Here is an 18,953-nt window from a genome sequence, read left to right as displayed (position 1 = left end):
CTCGGTTCTCATGAAGCCACCTTAAGGAGAAATGGCTGTGCCAAGCTGGCGTGAAACTTTGGCACAAGTCAGAGCCTTTTGACAATCATCACTGGGGATTTTCCCATCAGATCACAGAAGCCCATTGCCCGTGCTATGGAAATGAGCCAGGAGCTGCTTTACCTTCTGAGCCTTGCCTGACAGGTGGCAAACAGTCTTTTTTCTTCCACTTGTCCTCACCAGAGACATTTCTCAAGGACTTCAGAGCATCCCTGGGCGGTGGTTTGGGCACAAACTCCAGTTCAAACCTGGAGACAAAGAGACAACACCAGCATGACCCACAGCACCACCAGCCCTTGCCACTTGCTGTGCTCACCTGCTCACAGGCAGAGTTTGGCACTGTTGTAAAGGCCGTTGTTTTCCCAAGTCAACTATGCCCCATCCCCAAGGACCATCCTGGGAAACGGGTCACCCAGAAAAGGAGTCCTGGCCACAATGGGGAAGAAAGTTTTGCCTAAAATCCTCCATCTGTCCCATCAGATCTGCACACAGGAATGACTACAGGCCAGACACAAATGAGTCACTGCTCAGTATCCCCATAGCAGGACTCCTGTCATCATATGGAGCAAACGCTACCAAACTGCAGCTGAGCAGCTGCCAACGTACTCACTCGGGAAAGACGATGACGCGGCCAGTGAAAGTCAGGGAAGCAATGGGTGCCATCCGGGATACCACCATATCCAGCAGCTGGGGAACCTGAAACGGATGAGCATGAAGATGGCAGGAAATCCTCAACATGGCTAAGACACTCAGTAGTGGAGGAGTTCAGGGCAGCAAGAGCTGGTGGAACGATGCTCTTGCCTGGCCTGAGCAGCTGGCCATGCGCTGGCAGGCCACATGCAAGCAGTGCTGGGGCACCGCAGTAGGACTGCCCAAGCGGTGGGGAAACCAAAGTGCTCACCTTGAACGGAGCCACTTCTAGGATCCTCTTCCCAGTAATCTTCTCCAGGAAGTCATAGTAGAATCTCATTTGCATCCTCCTGCCTTCAATGAGGAGCACCCCCACGTCCCTCAGGACAAGGGCGACGTTCTCCCCCTTCCCCAGGCAGTGAGACAGGAGGGACGTGGTGCCTAGGATGCAGCCCTCCACTTTTCGCCGGGACACACAGGCATCCATGGCCACCTTGGCATACTTCAGAGGCTCCAGCTCCTTATTGCCTGGAAAACCACACGAGAGGGATGGAGGCGCTCACCCAATGGCCCCTCCGCCGGTGTTTCCCAAGGGCTTGTATTGCAGTCATTGCCCAGAAAGGCCCTGTTTTTGGACCTGCTCCGCAGAGGGGGCAGTCTGCTTTTAGAAAAGGGACGTGATACTCCCCTTCACCCCGACGGTGCAGCCAGCCAGGGTTTAATCCGCCATCTTACCAGGCAGGTCGTCCTTATTGTCCATGAGATTGTGAACTCCTCCAAGGTTCCTGGCCAGGCGAAACGTGGGCCTCTGGATAGTCACAGTCTTTTCCCCAACCTGGGTCTGTGTGGGGACCACATCGAAGGAGCCGAGGGTGGGAATTCGGACCCCCTGAAAGTGGAAGAGAAGGGAAGAGTTGAAGGGTGAGGACTGGCTGGAGGGAAGAGCTGGGGGTGGCTCTGTCCAGGGACGGTGCTTTGGGCCGGACCCTGCCCACTCTCGCTGTTCAGAGACATGAGCCAGGGCAGGGGGGAGAGCTTTGGGGAGGAGCTGCTCAGTCCTCTCCCTCTGCTTTCCCCTCTAAAAGAGCAGTGCTGGAGTCAGGGAAGGAGCAGCCCGAGGGCATCCAGGGGTCTCCAGCGACCAGGATCAGCCCTGTGGTACAATAGCACCTACCAGAACTGATACCACATTGCTAAAGCCCTGTTTGTCCCTCAGTGTGGACTTTTGGGGTGGGTTTCCTGCTTTCTGAGGAGAGAAAAAGTAACTGCAGGCCATGCCCCAGGGCCGTGGGGACTCCCCACTTCCCTGGGTGGACAAGGAGCATGTGGGTGTCTCCCCACCTTGTGCAGCAGAAGCTGTTCTTGAACGCAGCTGGCCACCGCATCCCAGACGGCTGTTTGCTCTGGAAAGCAAAGGACAATAAGGTCACGCTCTGCATCTGCCAGCTCTCCGCCTTCCAACATCCCCTGAGCCGCAGCGCATTGGCAGTTGTGAAGTGTCATTGCTGTCCCCAGCCCCAGATGGAGACACCCCTGAGATGGCTGCAGTGCTGAGCCTCGCCCACACAACGTTACAACTGTTGGTCCTGACAACGCTCCTGCAGTGGCTGTGGATGCCTGTACCTTTGGCGGTGATGCTGGGCATCATGAAGGCATGCTCCATCCTGTCCCAGAAGTCCACCTTGGTCTGCCTCACGCTGGTGGGTTGCTCCTTAGTGGCAACACCCATGTGGGAGCTCATCCCTGTGTTCGTCCTATGGACGCTCCTCCAGGGTGCAGGACCCACCGTCCTCCAGCCCCTTTTGTACCCCTGTGCAGCCGTGTCACAGACCCAGTGTGACACCATGGTGACATGGCCACTGCTGAGTCTGCTGCCCACTGTGACATGGTCATGAGTGACCTGCTGCCCAGTCTGACACCCACCACCTTCTGCCTGTCATGACATTGCCACCACTGTAACTTGTCACTCAACTCCTGCTCAGGTTTTGGCTGGACACACAGCTCACACTGAGGCCTGACGTGTGGTGGGAGCAGGGCCATTGGGCCAAAGTGTGGGTAAGACATTTGCAGGACCCAATGGACAAGGCAGGGTGACTGCCGTTCTGCAGCCCTTAAAACCGGCAGCTGACTGTCTCCTGCAACCTTCATCTCGTGTATTTTTTAATAGTAACTATTGAGCAGTTTCTTCAAATATCCACTAACATGTGGAAGTGGTATAGACCAAAATTCCTAGCTGGGAGGTAGAAATAACATCAGCTTGCACAAAAAGCTACTGAAGTGAAGCCAACAGCAGCCGCACTGTTGCCGCTGCCGTGCTTCCCAGTGCGATACCTGTACCCTACCAGAGAAGGCTTTGGACTCTATAAATGATGCTTTGGACCTTCAAAATCAGACTTTCGGCCTTAAAAATGACACCCTGGGCCTTTCAAATGAGTCTTTGAACATCAAAAGCCTAAACCTTGCAGCTTATATGTGAGCCTTTGTACCCTAACAATGAGTGTTTGGACACTAAAATGGAAACTGTGGGATCTATAAAAAAGGCTATGGGTACTAAAAGAGAGGCTTGGACCCTAAAAAGGAGGATTTTGGCCCTAAGAATGGGGCTTTGGGCCCTCAGAATGGGTCTTTGGATGCTCAAAATGAGGCTTTGGACATTCAGAAAATGAGGTTTTGAGCCCTAAGTGAGGGGTTTGTACCCTAAAATGAGGGTTTGGAGCATAAAAAAGTGGCTTTCAACCCTAGAATCAAAACTTTGGACCCTCAAATGGAGGCTTTGGGACCTAAGACTGAGGCTTTGAGCCCTAAAAGAGGGCTTTGGGCTCTCCAAATGAGGGTTTGGACACTCAAGATGTGGCTTGAACCCTACAAATGCCTGGCTGGATCCTAAAAGTGGCACTTTGGACCCTAAGAATGAGACTTTGCAAACTAAAACTCAGCCTTTGGACCCTAAAAATGAGGCTTTGGAGCCTAAAATGAGGCTTTAGAAGCAAAAAGTAAGACTTTGGAAAGTAAAAATGAGGCTTTGGATCCCATAAATGAGGCTTTGGGAGGCTTTGGACCTTCAAAATCAGACTTTGGGCCTTAAAAAAGATTCCCTGGGCCCTACAAATGAGTCTTTGAACCTTAAAAGCCTAAACCTTGGAGCTTATACATGAGGCTTTGTACCCTAACAATGAGGGTTTGGACCCTAAAATGGAAACTGTGGGATCTAAAAGAAGGCTATGGGTACTAAAAGAGAGGCTCAAAAAATTGAGAAAATGAGGCTTTGAGCCCTAAGTGAGGAGTTTGTACCCTAAAATGAGGGTTTGGAGCATAAGAATGAGTCTTTTGACCCTAGAATCAAAGCTTTGGACCCTCAAATGGAGGCTTTGGGACCTAAAACTGAGGCTTTGGGCCCTCCAAATGAGGGTTTGGACACTCAAGATGTGGCTTGGACCCTACAAATGCCTGGCTGGATCCTAAAAATGGTGCTTTGGACCCTGAAAATGAGACTTTGCAAACTAAAACTCAGACTTTGGACCTAAAAATGAGGCTTTGGAGCCTAAAATGAGACTTTAGAAGCGAAAAGTAAGACTTTGGAAAGTAAAAATGAGGCTTTGGACCCTGTAAAGGAGGCTTTGGACTCTACAAATGAGGCTGTAGACCTTCAAAATCAGACTTTGGATCTTAAAAATGATGCTCTGGGCCCTTCAGATGAGTCTTTGAACCTTAAAACCTAAACCTTGGATCTTATGCAGGAGATTTTGTGTGCTTACAATGAGAGGTTAATGGAGGATCGAGCGTGCCCGAGGCCCAGCTTGCTGCTGCCAGGACAGGCCGTGGGGCGGCCTGGGGCTGCGGGACAGGCCTCAGGGGAGGTGCTGGGGCCGGGGCTGCAGGGGCTGAGTGGGGCCAGAGAGGCTCAGGGGGGCTCTGGGAGTCGGGGTGCCCGGTGCCTGTGCCCGGCGGGGGTGTGTCCCCATCTCCTTCCCCTCCCCAGCTCTCAGGTGATTCCCATGGTTGTCCCAGCCAGGTCTGACTCCAGCTGACCAGGAGCTCATCGCACCGGGCAGTTTGGAGCTCCCCACCACCACCCCTGGGCAGCCAGTGGGCAGGAGACACCCCTGTGCCCGCCCAAGGGCCCCAATCCTCACAGGCGGCCCTGGCCCCCACCTCAGCCGAGCCGCAGCTGGAGCAGAGACTGCTCTTCCTGAGACCAACATGGCCGCCTGGCAGTCCTGTACCCCAGGACTACAGCTCCTGGCATGCCACAGGGTGCTCCTTCCTGCTGACTGACCCTGCGGGGAACGGGGGTTGCGGTCAGTTCATCACACATAGTCTCTGCTGTTCCTTCCTCCTCAGCAGGAGGACTCCTCACACTCTTCCCCTGCTCCAGCGTGCACTCCCTCCCATGGGAGACAGTCTTCTGCAAACTTCTCCAACGTGGGTCCTTCCATGGGCTGCAGTTCTTCACGTACTGCTCCAGCGTGGGTCCCTTCCATGGGGTGCAGTCCTTCAGGAGCGGACTGCTCCAGCGTGGGCCCCCCACAGGGTCACAAGTCCTGCCAGCAAACCTGCTCCAGCGTGGGCTCCTCCTTCCACGGGTCCACAGGTCCTGCCAGTGAAACAAAATTCGTGGAGACTACCCTTTAAAATCCAAATCTCCCAACAGGTGAATTGGAGTTTCAGAGTGTTCCCGAAATAAAACTCAATAGCAACGGAGTTACTATTAAGCAGGCATCCTTTATTACAGCGCTGGGCAGCACTGGGGATTGCTCCACCATAAGTGCTCCGACAAACAAGCAAAATTGCAGAGAGTATGTATTGCAAAATCATACATATTCATAAGATTAATTTATATAAACATGAGATTTCTTGCAACTCGTTAATATATGTAAGTGTCTCTGACGCATGCATACTTAAGTCCTTAGGTGGTCGTTAGGGATCCTCTGGTGGTCGTTGGAGGACGTCGGTAGTCTTCATCACTCTGGCCGCTGACTGAACTTTGTCTTTACGCATGCTCAGTCCATCTTTGTCTTGCTCATACCTTCCTTGCGTACCCAAAACCAGTTGGTTCTTGTGTAGCTTCTCCTTATCAGCCCTTTCCAAGGACACAGGGCCTGAAGAATTCCTTTTTCTCTATCTACATTGCAACTATCTCAGCTAACCAAGGATTTAACACAGGCAAAGCATTCTTACTGTAATGATTATAGTTAGGAGGGGGGAAAGACCATATGTAGGTTTCCTTCAAATAAAGAATGCTCGTTAGCAATTCTACTATCTAAGCTTCCTTACTTAAGGCCAACAATACTGACAGGCTAGGCTAAATTATCTGCGAAAGGGAAAGTACAAGGAAACATATTTACAACATTTCTTTTTGTCTTTGGGGATTTTAGCTCTTTTCACCAGGAGCCTGCTCCAGCACAGGCTCTCCATGGGGTCACAGCCTCGTTTGGGCACCCACCTCCTCCAGCAGGGGGTCCTCCAGGGGCTGCAGTGGGTATCTGCTCCACCATGGACCTCCATGGGCTGCAGGGGTCAGCCTGCCTCACCATGGTCTGCACCAGGGGCTGCAGAGGAATCTCTGCTCCAGCGCCTGGAGCACCTCCTCGCCTCCTTCTCCACTGACCTTGGTGTCTGCAGAGTTGTCTCTCTCTTGGTGTCTCTCTCCCAGCTGCTGTTGCGCAGCAGGTTTTTTTCCCCCCCTTCTTAAATACGTGATCCCAGAGGCACTACCACCATCACTGATGGGCTCAGCTTTGGCCAGTGGCGGGTCCGTCTTGGAACCAGCTGGCATTGGCTCTGTTAGACATGAGGGCAGCTTCTAACATCTTCTCACAGGAGCCAGCCCTATAGCCTCTCCTGCTACCAAACCCTTGCCACACAAACCCAATACACCCTTTTATCTCTTTCAGACAACCTGTCCTGCCTACACGGTGCTCTTGCTTTGACCTAGTGGTGCTGCTGCCAGCATCCATGAGGCCGTAGCATGAGCTGGGTTAGCCAAAATTGGAGCAGGAGCTGAATGAACAGTCACAGACAGCAAAAGCACCTGCACAAGCCAGGGGCCTCATCCTGCCTTATCAGCTACCCCGCCACACGTGACACCACAAGCGCCTGCACAGGCCAGGTTCTTGGTTCTGGCCTATCGGTCACTCAGCTACGCATGACATCACTAAAACTTTAACAAGCAAGGGGCTTGACCCTGCCATATGAGCTACCCAGCCTCAAGTGACATCACAAGCACCTGCAAAAGTCGAGGACCTGATCCTGTCAAAGCTGCTGCTCAGCCAGCTCTGACATCACAAGAACCAGCACAACCCAGAGGCCTGATCCTGCATCATTTGCTACTCAGCCTTACATGACGTAACAAGAACCTGCAAACGTCAAGGGCTTGACCCTGCCGTATCACTGAGCTACAAGCGGAAACAAAAGCACCTGCATATGCCAGGGGCCTGATCCTGCAATCTCAGCCACACATGATGTCACAATAACCTGCATGAGCTAGGTGCTTGGTTCTGCCAGATCAGGTGCTCAGGAGGATTCCCCATTTCATGGTGGAATGGGTGTTCATGGATGTTGCCCCACTTCCCTTCCTGTTGGGGAGCGCATGGGGGATGTCACCCTTCCCCTCCAGTTTTGGAGCCCATGGGTGCTGTCCCCTTTTCCCTTCAGTTTTGAGACATCCATGGGGGGGTGTCACCCTTCCCCTCTAGTTTTGGGGAGTCCATGGGGGGTGTCCCCTTTTCCCTCCACTTTTGGAGGTCTATGCGGGGGTCTCCTCCTTCCCCTTCAGTTTTGGGTTGTCTATGGGGTGGTGTTCCCTTTCCCCACCATTTTGGGGTGGTGCGACGGGGGTCTTCCTCTTTCCCTTTAGTTTTGGGGGGTGCATGGGGCCTCTCCCTCCCCTCCAGTTCGGGTGGCCCGGGGGGGGTCTCACTAACCACCCCCCCAGGCCTGGAGGGGGAACCCCTCTTGCAGGAGCTGGCTCGCTGCTACATGGCCACCATGGGTGACATGGAGGGCCGCAAGCCAGGGCCCACCAGCATCCTGGGTGAGTGGGGTCCGAGGGTCTGGGGGAAGTTGGGGGGGTCAGGGGGTCTCATGCCCCCGACCCCCCCAGGCATCTCACAGCTGCGGCCTCGGGAGCCCGAGGGCTATCGCATCCCCTTCAAGCCCACCGGCACCGGCTGTGGGGCCGCCATGCGTAGCCTGGCCATTGGCCTCAGGTGGGGCCAGGGACACGGGAAAGGACAGCGGCGGGGGGATGGGGACATGGGGGGACACATGGGGATGGGAGGGACAGGATGGGGACATGGGGGTGTCAGTGCTCGAGGGACAGGGACATGGAGGGGATGGGGGAATGGGAGCGTCAGAGCGAGGGGAATGGGGACACAGGGGTGTCGGGGACAGGGACACAGAGGGGACAAGGACACAGAGGGGATGGGAACAGGGACACAGGGGTGTCAGAGCTGGGGCAATGGGGACATGGGGATGTCAGAGCTGGGGGAATGGGGACACAGGGGTGTCAGTGCTGGAGGGACAGGGACATGGAGGGGATGGGGGAATGGGGACACAGGGGTGTTGGGGACAGGGACACGGAGGGGACGGGAACAGGGACACAGGGGTGTCAGAGCTGGGGCAATGGGGACACGGGGGTGTCAGGGCTGGGTAAATGGGGGTGTCAGAGCTGGAAGGGACAGGGACACAGAGGGGACAAGGACAGGGACACAAGGCTGTCAGACCTGGGGGGGATGGGGATGTGGGGAGACAGGGACAAGGGGGGGATGGGAGGACATGGGGATGGGGACACAGGGGTGTCAGAGCTGGAGGGAAGGGGACATGAGGCGATGGGGATGGGGTAACAGGGACATGGGGGTGTAAGAGGTGGGGGAATGGGGACACAGAGGGGGATGGGGACAGGGGGGTGTTGGAGCTGGAGAGGCCCAGGACTGGGATTGGGGATGGGGTGGTGCTGCAGCTGGGAGACCGGGGACAGTGGGGACAGGGGGCCGGAGATGTCTGAGCTGCGGGAGCGGGGACAGGGGGCCCTAGGGGACAGAGAACATGAAGACAGCAATAGGGAGGAGATATGGGGGTCACAGAGCAGACGAGAGGGGGACATGGACGTGGTGGGGCCAGGAGGGATGGGGACAGCAGGGACAAGGACACTGGGGACAAGGATGGCAGAATGGGGATAGGGACAAGGCTGGGGATACAGGGACAGGGAGGGGACAGGGGAGGACGGGGACAGGGCTGGTGCCAATGCAGGTACCCACACACCCGGGAGCTGCTGACGCTGATCCGGGTGAGCAGGCGCATGACCCACCACCCCCCCACCGGTGGGTGCCAGGCAGGGGGGGAGAGGGGAGGAGGGGACACTGGAGCCCCCCTTAAACCCCTGTCCCCACAGGGTACCTCGGGGTGCTGGCGGTGGCCCTCTTTGGGGCACTGGGGGCTCGGGGAGAGCCCCCAGAGCGCTGGGGGGCCGAGCTGCTGTGGGTTCTGCCCCTCGCATGGGACTATGTGGAGGGTACCGAGGTGGCTGCGGGGGACAACGCTGCCACCTGGCCCTTCTTCGGGGATGCCTGGCACCGGTGAGGGGGTACTGGGAGGGTTCTGTGGGGTCACTGGGAGCACTGGGAGGGGCAGGTGAGGATACTGGGGGGGGCTCAGGGGGTCACTGGTGTCACTGGTGCCTGCAAGGCTCTCTCCCAGTCCTGGCAGCGCACCGCACGGGTGTCACTGGTGTCACTGCTCTGCTGCAGTGCCTGGATGTCCCCAGTGTCCCCTGCCCCACTGTCACTGTTGCCCAGTCTGTCCGCAGGGTCACCAGTGCCCATCCTGTCCCTCCTGCCCCCAGTGTCCCCATGTCCCCAGTGTCCCTGCCAGTGCTGCCATCCTCAGCTGTGGGAATATGGCCTAGGGCCCCCTCACACCCCCATTGACCTCAGTGTCCCTGGTGTCCCTGGTGCTCCTGGTTTCCCTGGTGTTACTGGTGTCCCCACTGCATCCACTGCCATGGTGCCCCCAGGTGTCCCAATTGTCCCCAATGTCCTCACAGGTACCTGGTGTCACAGGGACTGCTGGAAAGCCACAGCCCAGTGACCCCCAGTGCCACTGGTTACCCCGCTCTCACTGGTGACACCAATGACCCCAACATCCCCAGAGACACCAGTGTCCCTGGTGACTCCAGTGTCCCCATGTCTCCAGTGTCCCTGCTGATGCTGGTGTCCCTGGTGACCCCAAAATCCCCAGTGACCCCAGTGTCCCCATGTCCTCAGTGACTCCAGTGTTCCCAGTGACCTCAAGGTCCCCATGTCCCTGCAGGTACCTGGAATCCCGGGGGCTTCTGGAAGGTCGTGGCCCACCACAGGTGCCATCCCTTCCGTCACCAGCCGAGCGGGATGCGGTGTACCTGGGCTGGGCACTGGAGGGGTGGCCAGGGCGCAGCGGCCATGACGCGCCCATGGTGGCCCTGGAGGCCCTGCTGGCAGCTGGCAGATGCTGGGGGGACCTGTGTGCCAGGGGTGTGCTGCATGGCGGGGACAGCGATTCAACAGGGACCATCGCCACTGGGTGCTGGGGGCTGCGAGGGGGGCTGGCGCCCGTCCCCCCTGGGCTGCACTGCTGCCTTGAGTACTGTGGGCGGCTGCGCGATGCTGCCCACCGCCTCCACGCGCTGGCCTGGGAGAGAAGCTGAGCCCCTCCTGTGTCCCCAGTGTCACCTGCTATCCCTCTCCCTGGGAAGACCATGTGGGGCCCCAGGGTGCAGCAGAGACCTTCATGGGGTCCTGGAGGGGCTTGGGAGGGTCTCTGGGGAGCAGCAGGGACCTTCATTGGGTGCTGGGGGGCTCAGGAGAGATGGTGGGGGTCAGCAGGATCCTTCATGGGGTGCTGGGGGGCTCAGGAGGGTCCCTGGGGGTCAGCTGGGACCTTCACAGGGTCCTGGGGGGGGCTTGGGAGAGTCCCTGGGGGGGGCTGCAGGGAACTTCACAGGGTCCTGGGGTGCTCGGGAGGGCCCCTGGGAGACCCTGGGGGGAAGCAGGGCCTTCAAGGGGTGCTGGGGGGCTCAGGCAAGCCCCAGGGAGATCACCATAGCCACATCCAGGTGGCCTTTTATCCCTCCACAGTTGGAGACCCCAGAACCTCCCTGAGGAGCCTCAGTCACCCCTAAAGTAAAGAAAATGTCCTCCCAAGTCACTCTGTGTCTAGGTTTGTGCCCTGCGCCTCTTGGGCTGTCACTGCCACTGCTGAGATCCCATTTGAGTGGGACATCCTCCAGGCAAACCTTCTCCAGGCTGACCAGTTCTGGCTCACACAGCCCCTCTGAGAGGCTCCCAGCCATGGAGCACCTCAAGGGCCCTTTAGTGGACTCTCTCACAGTCACTCCATCTCTTGTATCCTGGTAGCCCAGGACTTGGAGCCAGTGTTCAAAGGGTGGGCTCATCAGTGCTGAGTGGAGAGGAAGGAGCACACGACCTACTGCCACACCCCTCCGAGTGCCACCCAGGATGGTGATGGCCTTGTTCGCATGTTGCTACTTATGGTGACCTTAGTGGGCACCACAGCCCCAAGGTCCTTTGAAGCAAAAAGTGACGGGCACCCAGGGTGATGGGCCCCCAGGATTAACCACCCCCAGGGTGATGGGCCCTGGATGTGATGGGCCCAAAGGGTAAACCACCACAGGTCTGATGGGCCCAGGGTTAATCACCCCAAGGATGATGGGACCAGGGGCTAATGGGCCCCAAGGGTAAAAAACACCAAGGGTGATGGGCCCCAGCATTAACCACCCCAAGAGTTATGGGCCCACAAGCTGATGGGCCCCCAGGGTTGTTGCGTTAAGAGTTACTGTCGCATACAAATAGGAGTCTGAGGAGTGGCTGGGGGGGAACCCTCCCGTTGAGTCACGAGGTTCAGACAGGACCCCCTTGCTTTCTAAACTCCTTCTCAGAGAGGAGTCTAGGTGCGGCTAGGTCCAGTCTTAGTCTCAGACCTGCTCAACGGTTTATTTTCTAAGGACTGTGTGTTTAGCCACTTATTGGTTCAGGGCTTTCGCTAAGGCGACAGCATTAATTTTTACACCCCCCCAGTCTGGGCGTGTTGAAGGAACTATCACAGCCAGAGCAGTGAAGAGTGCAGTTTATTAGAGCAACAGACACACAGATTCTTTGGATTACCAGTGATAAATTTAACTGTCTGCAAAGCACATACAGATGTCAAGAATATGAGTATGAGTAACACGTCCAGACACAAACATGTATATAACACGGCCGGAAGAATATGAGTAACACGGCCGGACACAAACACGTTAAAAGAAAATAATAAAGCAACTCTATAGAGATTTCTAAGTTTCCCGGGGAGGCACTTGGTATAACCAAGTGTTTGACTCTTACCCAAAGGCGTCCCGATGGGGGGGGAAGAGAGGCTCAGCCCGTCGACTGATCCCAAACGTCAGAGTGATACACGATGGTGTCTTCCCTAACATTCTCTTTCTCTTAAGCTATTTTATACTATTTTTCACCTTTCAGGTGGAGCTTGAGTGACTCTAGTCATACATACCTTTGTTTAGGATTGGTGTAAAGTTTTCTCGCTTCGCTTTTAAAGGTATAAGCTAGGAAAATTCAGTGCGCAAGCTCAGTGAGGGGTGGTCGCACCTTGGAGGCGGGTAGCTTTTGGGATGGAGGTGTGTTTTGGTATTATAATGATGTTATAATGAGCAAAGTTCACCAAAAGGACAGCATTTTGTCAAAAACGTGGCAGGCTGTTGGCCCAGGCTAGTAAATATGCAGCTTATCAGTTCCATGACACCTTGAAGTTCCCCTATTACTGCAGAGCCTGCCCGCGGCGCCTCCACACCGCTCCACCCTCTGGGTAGCGCCTCTTAGAGTCAGCACACCAAGTTCCCCTGACGTTACCAACATCTAAGGATGCAGGCCTAGGGAACTCCCATGCCATGGATTCCTTGCATGTCAGCTGCATTCCACCTGGGAAGCTTCTTCAATGCTGTGCCTTACCTAAAAGTGTGAATATAAGTTTTAATTTTTAAGTCACCTCAGCCATTATCCCACAGGGTTAACCACCCCAAGGGTGATGCGCCCAAAGGATGCTGGGCCCTGGCTTTAACTGCCCCAAGGGTGATGGGCCCCCAGAGTTAACCACCTTAAGGGTGATGGGTCCCAAGGTTAACCACACCAAGGGTGATGGGCCCCCTCCCTGATGGGCCCCCAGGGTTAACCACTCTAAGAGTGATGGTCACAAGGGTTAACCACCCAGAGGGTAATGGGTCCTAGGGGTGATAGGCCCTCAGTGTTCATCAACCCATGGGTGATGGGCCGCTGAGGTGACAGGCCCACAGGGTTAACCACGCCCAAAGTGATGGGCCCAAGAGGTGATGGGCCCCCAAGTGTTGAACTATCCTAAGGGTGATAGGCCCAAGAAGCAATGGTCACCCAGGGTTCAGCCACCAAGGGTAATGGGCCCAAGGAGTGACAGGTCACTAGTGTTAACCACCCCAAGGGTGATGGGCCCCTGGGGTGATGGGTCCCCAACATTAACCACCCCAAAACAGACTGGTCCAAGAGGAGGTGTGCCCCAGTGCTTATCCCCCCAAGGGTGATTGGTCTGTAGGGTACCGGGCTGTCAGGGTTAAGCACACCAAGGGATACGGGCCCCCACGTGATGGGCCCCCCCACCAGTTGATAGTTAGAAGGGTGATTGGCCAAAGGGGCAATGGGCCCACAAGGTTAACCGCCCTGAAGGTTATGGCCTAAGGGGTGAAGGGCCCCAGGGTTAACCACCCCATGGGTGATGGGTCCAAGGGTTGATGGGCCCCCAGCATTAAGCACTCCAAATGCGATGATGGGCCCCTGCGGTGATGGGCCCCCGTGGTAACGGGCCCCTGCAGTGATGGGCCCCCAGCATTAACCACTCCAACCGTGTTGGGCCTAATGGTTGATGGGCTTTAACCGCCCCAAGGGTGATGGGCCCCCAGGGTGATGGGCTCCCAGGGTTATCCACCCCAGGAGTGTGGTGGGAACTCAGGGTTAAGTACCCTGAGGTTGATGGGCCCAAGGAGTGATGAGCCCCTGGGTTTAAACACCCCAAAGCTGAGGGGCTCCAAAGCTGATGGGCCCCTGGGGTTAAACACCCAAAGGATGACTGAGCCCAAGGGGTGATGGACCCCCATGGTTAAACATCCCAAAGCTGATGGGTCCAAGGGGTTATGGGTCCCAGGGTTAAGCACCCTGAGGGTGATGGGCCAAAGGCATGATGGCCCAACATTCTTAAACACCCCAATGGTGATGGGCCCCTGTGGAGATGGGATGCCAGGGTTTACCAACCCACAGCTGATGGGCCCCCAGGTTTAACTGCCCCAAGGGTGATGGGCCTAAGGGATGGTGGGAAACCAGGACAAACCACTGGTACTGGTTTGGGCTGGGGTAGAGTTAAATTTCTTCACAGTAGCTTACATGTGGCTGTTTTGGATTTGTGCTGGAAACAGTGTTGATAACCCAGGGATGTTTTTGTTACTGCTGAGCAGTGCTCACACAAAGTCAAGCCCTTTTCTCTTCTCACCCCACCACACCAGCGAGCAGGTTGTGGCTCTGCAAGAAGTTGGGAGGGGACACAACCAGGACAGCTGACCCCAACTGACCAAAGGGATATTCCACACCATATGACATCATGCTTAGCAATAAAACTGGACAGGGAGGTGGAGGTTGTCAGGGGCTTGCCATTGCTTGGGGGCTGGCTGGGCATCCGAGGGTGCCAGGCTGGGAATTGGAAGGTCTTGTTGAAGTGCCAAAGTGGAGAGATCTACCCAGAACCAGGAGCACAGTGTTGGGGTGAGATGTGTCTCACCGGGGAGACTAGTGTCACCCTGTCCAGCTGAGCTTGTCAAATCGGGTCTTTCTGCTGAGGGAAATCATAGAATCATGGAATAATTCTGGTCCGAGGGGACATCAAGAGGTTTCCAGCCCAACCCCCTGCTCAGAGCAGCTCCCATCAGGCTGCTCAAGGGCGTGCCCAGCTGAGGTATGAACACCACCAAAGTCTTGCCCCTCTGGCTACAAGATCTGCACACACTTTGGGTAAAAAAGCCTTCCTTTTTAAGGCCCAAATCATCATTTTTGAGTCCCAGCCCTCATGTTTAGGACAAAAACCTCATCCTTAGAGTCAAAACCTGAATCTTAATGGCAAAAAATTACACTATTTAAAGGCCCAAAAGCAAAAATTTAGAGCCTGAACCATCATTTTAAAGGTCCAAAGCCTCATTTTTAATATTCAGTCCTGAGATTTTAAAGTGCAAACCCTTATTTTTATAATTCAAGCCTCAATTCTAGGGTGAAAAGCATAATTTTTAAATCACAAAGCCTCCTTCTGGGGGTCCAAATAGTAATTTTTAAGATCCAAACCCACATTTTTCGAGTATAAAACCTCATGTATAAGTTCCAAGCTTTATGCTTTTAAGGTTCAAAGAGTCATTTTACAGGCCCGGGGCATCATTTTTAAGGCCGAAAGTCTGATTTTGAAGGTCCAAAGCCTCATTTGTAGAGTCCAAAGCCTCCTTTAGAGGGTCCAAAGCTTAATTTTTACTTTCCAAAGTCTTACTTTTCACTTCTAAAGCCTCATTTTAGGCTCCAAAGCCTAATTTTTAGTTTCAAAAGCCTCATTTTCAGGGATTAAAGCCTGATATCCAGGAACCATAGCTAACTTTTAGGATACAGTCTGCAATTTTGAGGACCCAAAGCCTCATTTACAGGGTCCAAATACTCATTCTGAAGTAAAATGAGGGTCCAGACCTCAGAGGGTCCAAACCCTCATTTTAGGGTCCAAACTCCTCACTTAGGGCTCAAAGCCTCATTTTCTTAATGTCTAAAGAGTCATTCTGAGCATTCAAAGACCTATTTTTAGGGTGCAAAGTCTTAGTTTTGGGACCAAAGCATTATTTTAAGGCACAAACCCTAATTTCAGGCTTCAAAACCTCAGTTTCATTTCCAAACCCACATTTTAAGGGCTCAAAGAACCATTTTTAAGGCCCCAATCCTCCATTTCAGGGTCCAAACTCTCATTTATATGGTCCAAACCCTCTTTTACAGTTCTAAGCCTCTACTGTAGTGCCCAAAGCCCTGTATTAGGGACCAAATCTTCATTTCTTGGGTCCATAGAGGTACCAATAGGCTCCCCACTTTCTCAGGGTCCAAAGACTCATTTTTAGCATCTAGCCCACCATGTTTAGGGCCCAAAGCCCCATTCTTAGGTCCAAAATCCTCCTTTTTATGGTCCAAGCCTCTCTTTTAGTACCCATAGCCTTTTTTATAGATCCCACAGTTTCCATTTTAGGGTTCAAACCCTCATTGCTAGGGTACAAAGGCTCACATATAAGCTCCAAGGTTTAGGCTTTTAAGGTTCAAAGACTCATTTGAAGGGCCCAGAGCATCATTTTTAAAGCCCAAAGTCTGACTTTGAAGGTCCTAAGCCTCATTTGTGGAGTCCAAAACCTCATTTATAGGGTCCAAAGCCTCATTTTTACTTTCCAAAGTCTTAGTTTTCATAGAATCATTAAGGTTGGAAAAGGCCTCTAAGATCATCTAGTCCAACCATCAACCCAACACTTCCATGCCTGCTAAACCATGTCCCGAAGTGCCACATCTACACATCTTTTAAATACCTCAAGGGATGGTGAGTCCACCACCTCTCTGGGCAGCCTGTTCCAATGTTTGACCACCCTTTCAGTAAAGAATTTTTTCCTCATATCCAATCTAACCCTCTCCTGACACAACTTGAGGCCATTTCCTCTCATCCTATTGCTAGGTACTTGGGAGAAGAGACCGACCCCCACCTCGCTACACTCTCCTTTCAGGCAGTTGTAGAGAGCGATGAGGTCTCCCCTCAGCCTCCTTTTCTCCAGGCTGAACAACCCCAGTTCCCTCAGCCGCTCCCCATCAGCCTTGTGCTCCAGACCCTTCACCAGCTCCGTTGCCCTTCTCTGGACACGCTCCAGCACCTCAATGTCTCTCTTGTAGTGAGGGGCCCAACACTGAACACAGTATTCGAGGTGCGGCCTCACCAGTGCCGAGTACAGGGGCACGGTCACTGCCCTACTCCTGCTGGCCACACTGTTCCTGATACAAGCCAGGATGCTGTTGGCTTTCTTGGCCACCTGGGCATACTGCTGGCTCATATTCAGGCAGCTGTCAACAAACACCTCCAGGTCCTTCTCTGCCAGGCAGCTTTCCAGCCACTCTTCCCCAAGCCTGTAGCGTTGCATGGGGTTGTTGTGACCCAAGTGCAGGACCTTGCACTTGGCCTTGTTGAACCTCATACAATTGACCTTGGCCCATCAATCCAGCCTGTCCAGGTCCCTCTGTAGAACCTTCCTACCCTCGAGCAGATCAACACTCCTGCCCAGTTTGGTGTCATCTGCAAACTTACTGAGGGCACAATCAATACCCTCATCCAGATCACTGATAATTCATTCCAGATCATTGATAATTTTCGCTTCTAGAGCTTCATTTTAGGCTCCAAAGCCTCATTTTTAGGGTCCAAAGGCTGAATTTATTTTGCAAAGTCTCATTCTCAGGGTCCGAAGTGCCACTTTTAGGATCCAGCCAGGGATTTGTAGCGTCCAAGCCGCATCTTGAGTGTCCAAACCCTCAATTGGAAGGACCAAAGCCCTCTTTTAGGGCTCAAAGCCTCAGTCTTAGGTCCCAAAGCCTCCATTTGAGGGTCCAAAGCTTTGATTCTGGGGTCGAAAGCCTCTTTTTTATGCTCCAAACCCTCATTTTAGGGTACAAACTCCTCACTTAGCGCTCAAAGCCTCATTTTCTGAATGTCCAAAGCCACATTTTGAGCATCCAAAGATCTATTTTGAGGGCCCAAAGCCCCATTCTTAGGGCCAAAATCCTCCTTTTTAGGGTCCAAGCCTCTCTTTTAGTACCCATAGCCTTTTTTTAGATCCCACAGTTTCAGTTTTAGGCGGTCCTTTCCACGGGGACAGACGTCTGCAGTGGGGAAACAGGCTTGGCTTCTGTAGAGACACTTCTCTTCCCAGATCTCTCTCCTCTTCCACTTGTCCACCTTTCCTCTTCCTCACATCACTCCTAGCCTCAATCCTGAGCACACCCCCTGAGCACACCGTCTCTTCAGGAAGGAGAGGCAGGGAAAGTGAGGAGGAATGAGCATTGCGCTTTGTGCAAAGGAGTGGCTGAAATGCACAACCCTTGGCCCTGGAGCAGAGGCTGATCCAATCAAGAGCTTGTGGATGAGGATTGGAGGCAGACCCCTGTGGGTGACCTGATGGAGGACATCTTCTATAGACCACCTGAGGAAAGTTAGAAAGATGATGAGCTAAGACACATCCCATCCCTGCAGTGCAGACTTCTTTTTTATTTCAGGGCTATCAGCAGCAGAGCACAGACCTAGGACTCCAGAGGAGACAACTTTGACGTACTTGGGGAACTGATACAGGTGGTGCCATTGGAAGCAGCTCTGAAGGGTGAGGGAGCATGAGCAGATCTGCTAGGCCTTACAGGACAGCCTGCCCCAAGCACAAGAACAATCTCATTGAATACAAAAAGCAGCGTTCATCTCAGGAGAGAGCTGTTACCATTCGATGGTAGCAGTTAGCAATGAGAGAAAAAGCACTGGTCTAAAAACTTCACGCCAGAGGTTACATCCTGTGAAATTGTAGCTCCCTTGGCAAGGAAGACTGAATGAGAGGAATAAAATTAAAGAAATTAAGTTTATCAACATCAAGAAGTGCTGTGGTACAATAGGCCACCCTGAGGGAGTCTGGATCAACCCAAGGCTTTGTGTTTCAAGAACTGAATGACACCAAATGAACTCCTGGAGCCTTGCAAAAGTGCTTAGACCTCAAAGAGCACAAAAGTGCCTCAGAGAGGTCCTCCCCTCACACATCTTCTTGTGTTTCCTCAAGTGGTGTTTGTAGGTTCCATGAATAGTGAATGGAGAACCATGGCCAAGGCCTGAGGAAAGGTCTCAGCTTTCAGCAGTGATTGGCAGCATGTAGGGATGCAAGAGAAGATGGAGGGAAGTCAGCAAGAAGCAAGGTGATAGCTTTAACAAATCCTTAAAACCACATCTGAGCCCCAAAATGGAAAGCAGTTGATGTCTCTAGGTGGAGGAGGAGTCGGTGTGCCCTGGGAGTATGGCTGAAGGACCCTGGACAAACCAGGGGTTATATGAGAAGTTTTCATCATGGGAGCATGCCTCAACCTGGCAGGTGGGGAATGGCCGTTGCTGGGGATGGCTGGACACTGCTCATCATGCCCCGTGAGCTG

General features: G+C 53.8%; 1 protein-coding gene across 1 annotated transcript; it reads left to right on the top strand.

Moving 5' to 3' along the window:
• The first annotated feature begins 2,521 nt into the window (after window positions 1-2,521).
• On the top strand, window positions 2,522-10,506 carry LOC142403726 (ADP-ribosylhydrolase ARH1-like). Its single transcript, XM_075489947.1, has 10 exons — window positions 2,522-2,579; window positions 3,015-3,141; window positions 4,007-4,136; window positions 4,678-4,755; window positions 4,805-4,967; window positions 7,604-7,702; window positions 7,772-7,877; window positions 8,920-8,990; window positions 9,062-9,245; window positions 9,979-10,506. The coding sequence occupies exons 1-10, from the start codon at window positions 2,522-2,524 to the stop codon at window positions 10,349-10,351; spliced, it is 1,389 nt and encodes a 462-aa protein (XP_075346062.1). The 3' UTR covers window positions 10,352-10,506.
• Window positions 10,507-18,953: the final 8,447 nt, after the last annotated feature.

The sequence above is a fragment of the Mycteria americana genome, unplaced genomic scaffold (assembly GCF_035582795.1).
Source record: "Mycteria americana isolate JAX WOST 10 ecotype Jacksonville Zoo and Gardens unplaced genomic scaffold, USCA_MyAme_1.0 Scaffold_43, whole genome shotgun sequence".
Classification (NCBI taxonomy): Eukaryota; Metazoa; Chordata; class Aves; order Ciconiiformes; family Ciconiidae; genus Mycteria; species Mycteria americana.
Note: the sequence above shows the minus strand (reverse complement) of the source record. Positions and strands in the feature narration are given on the sequence as shown.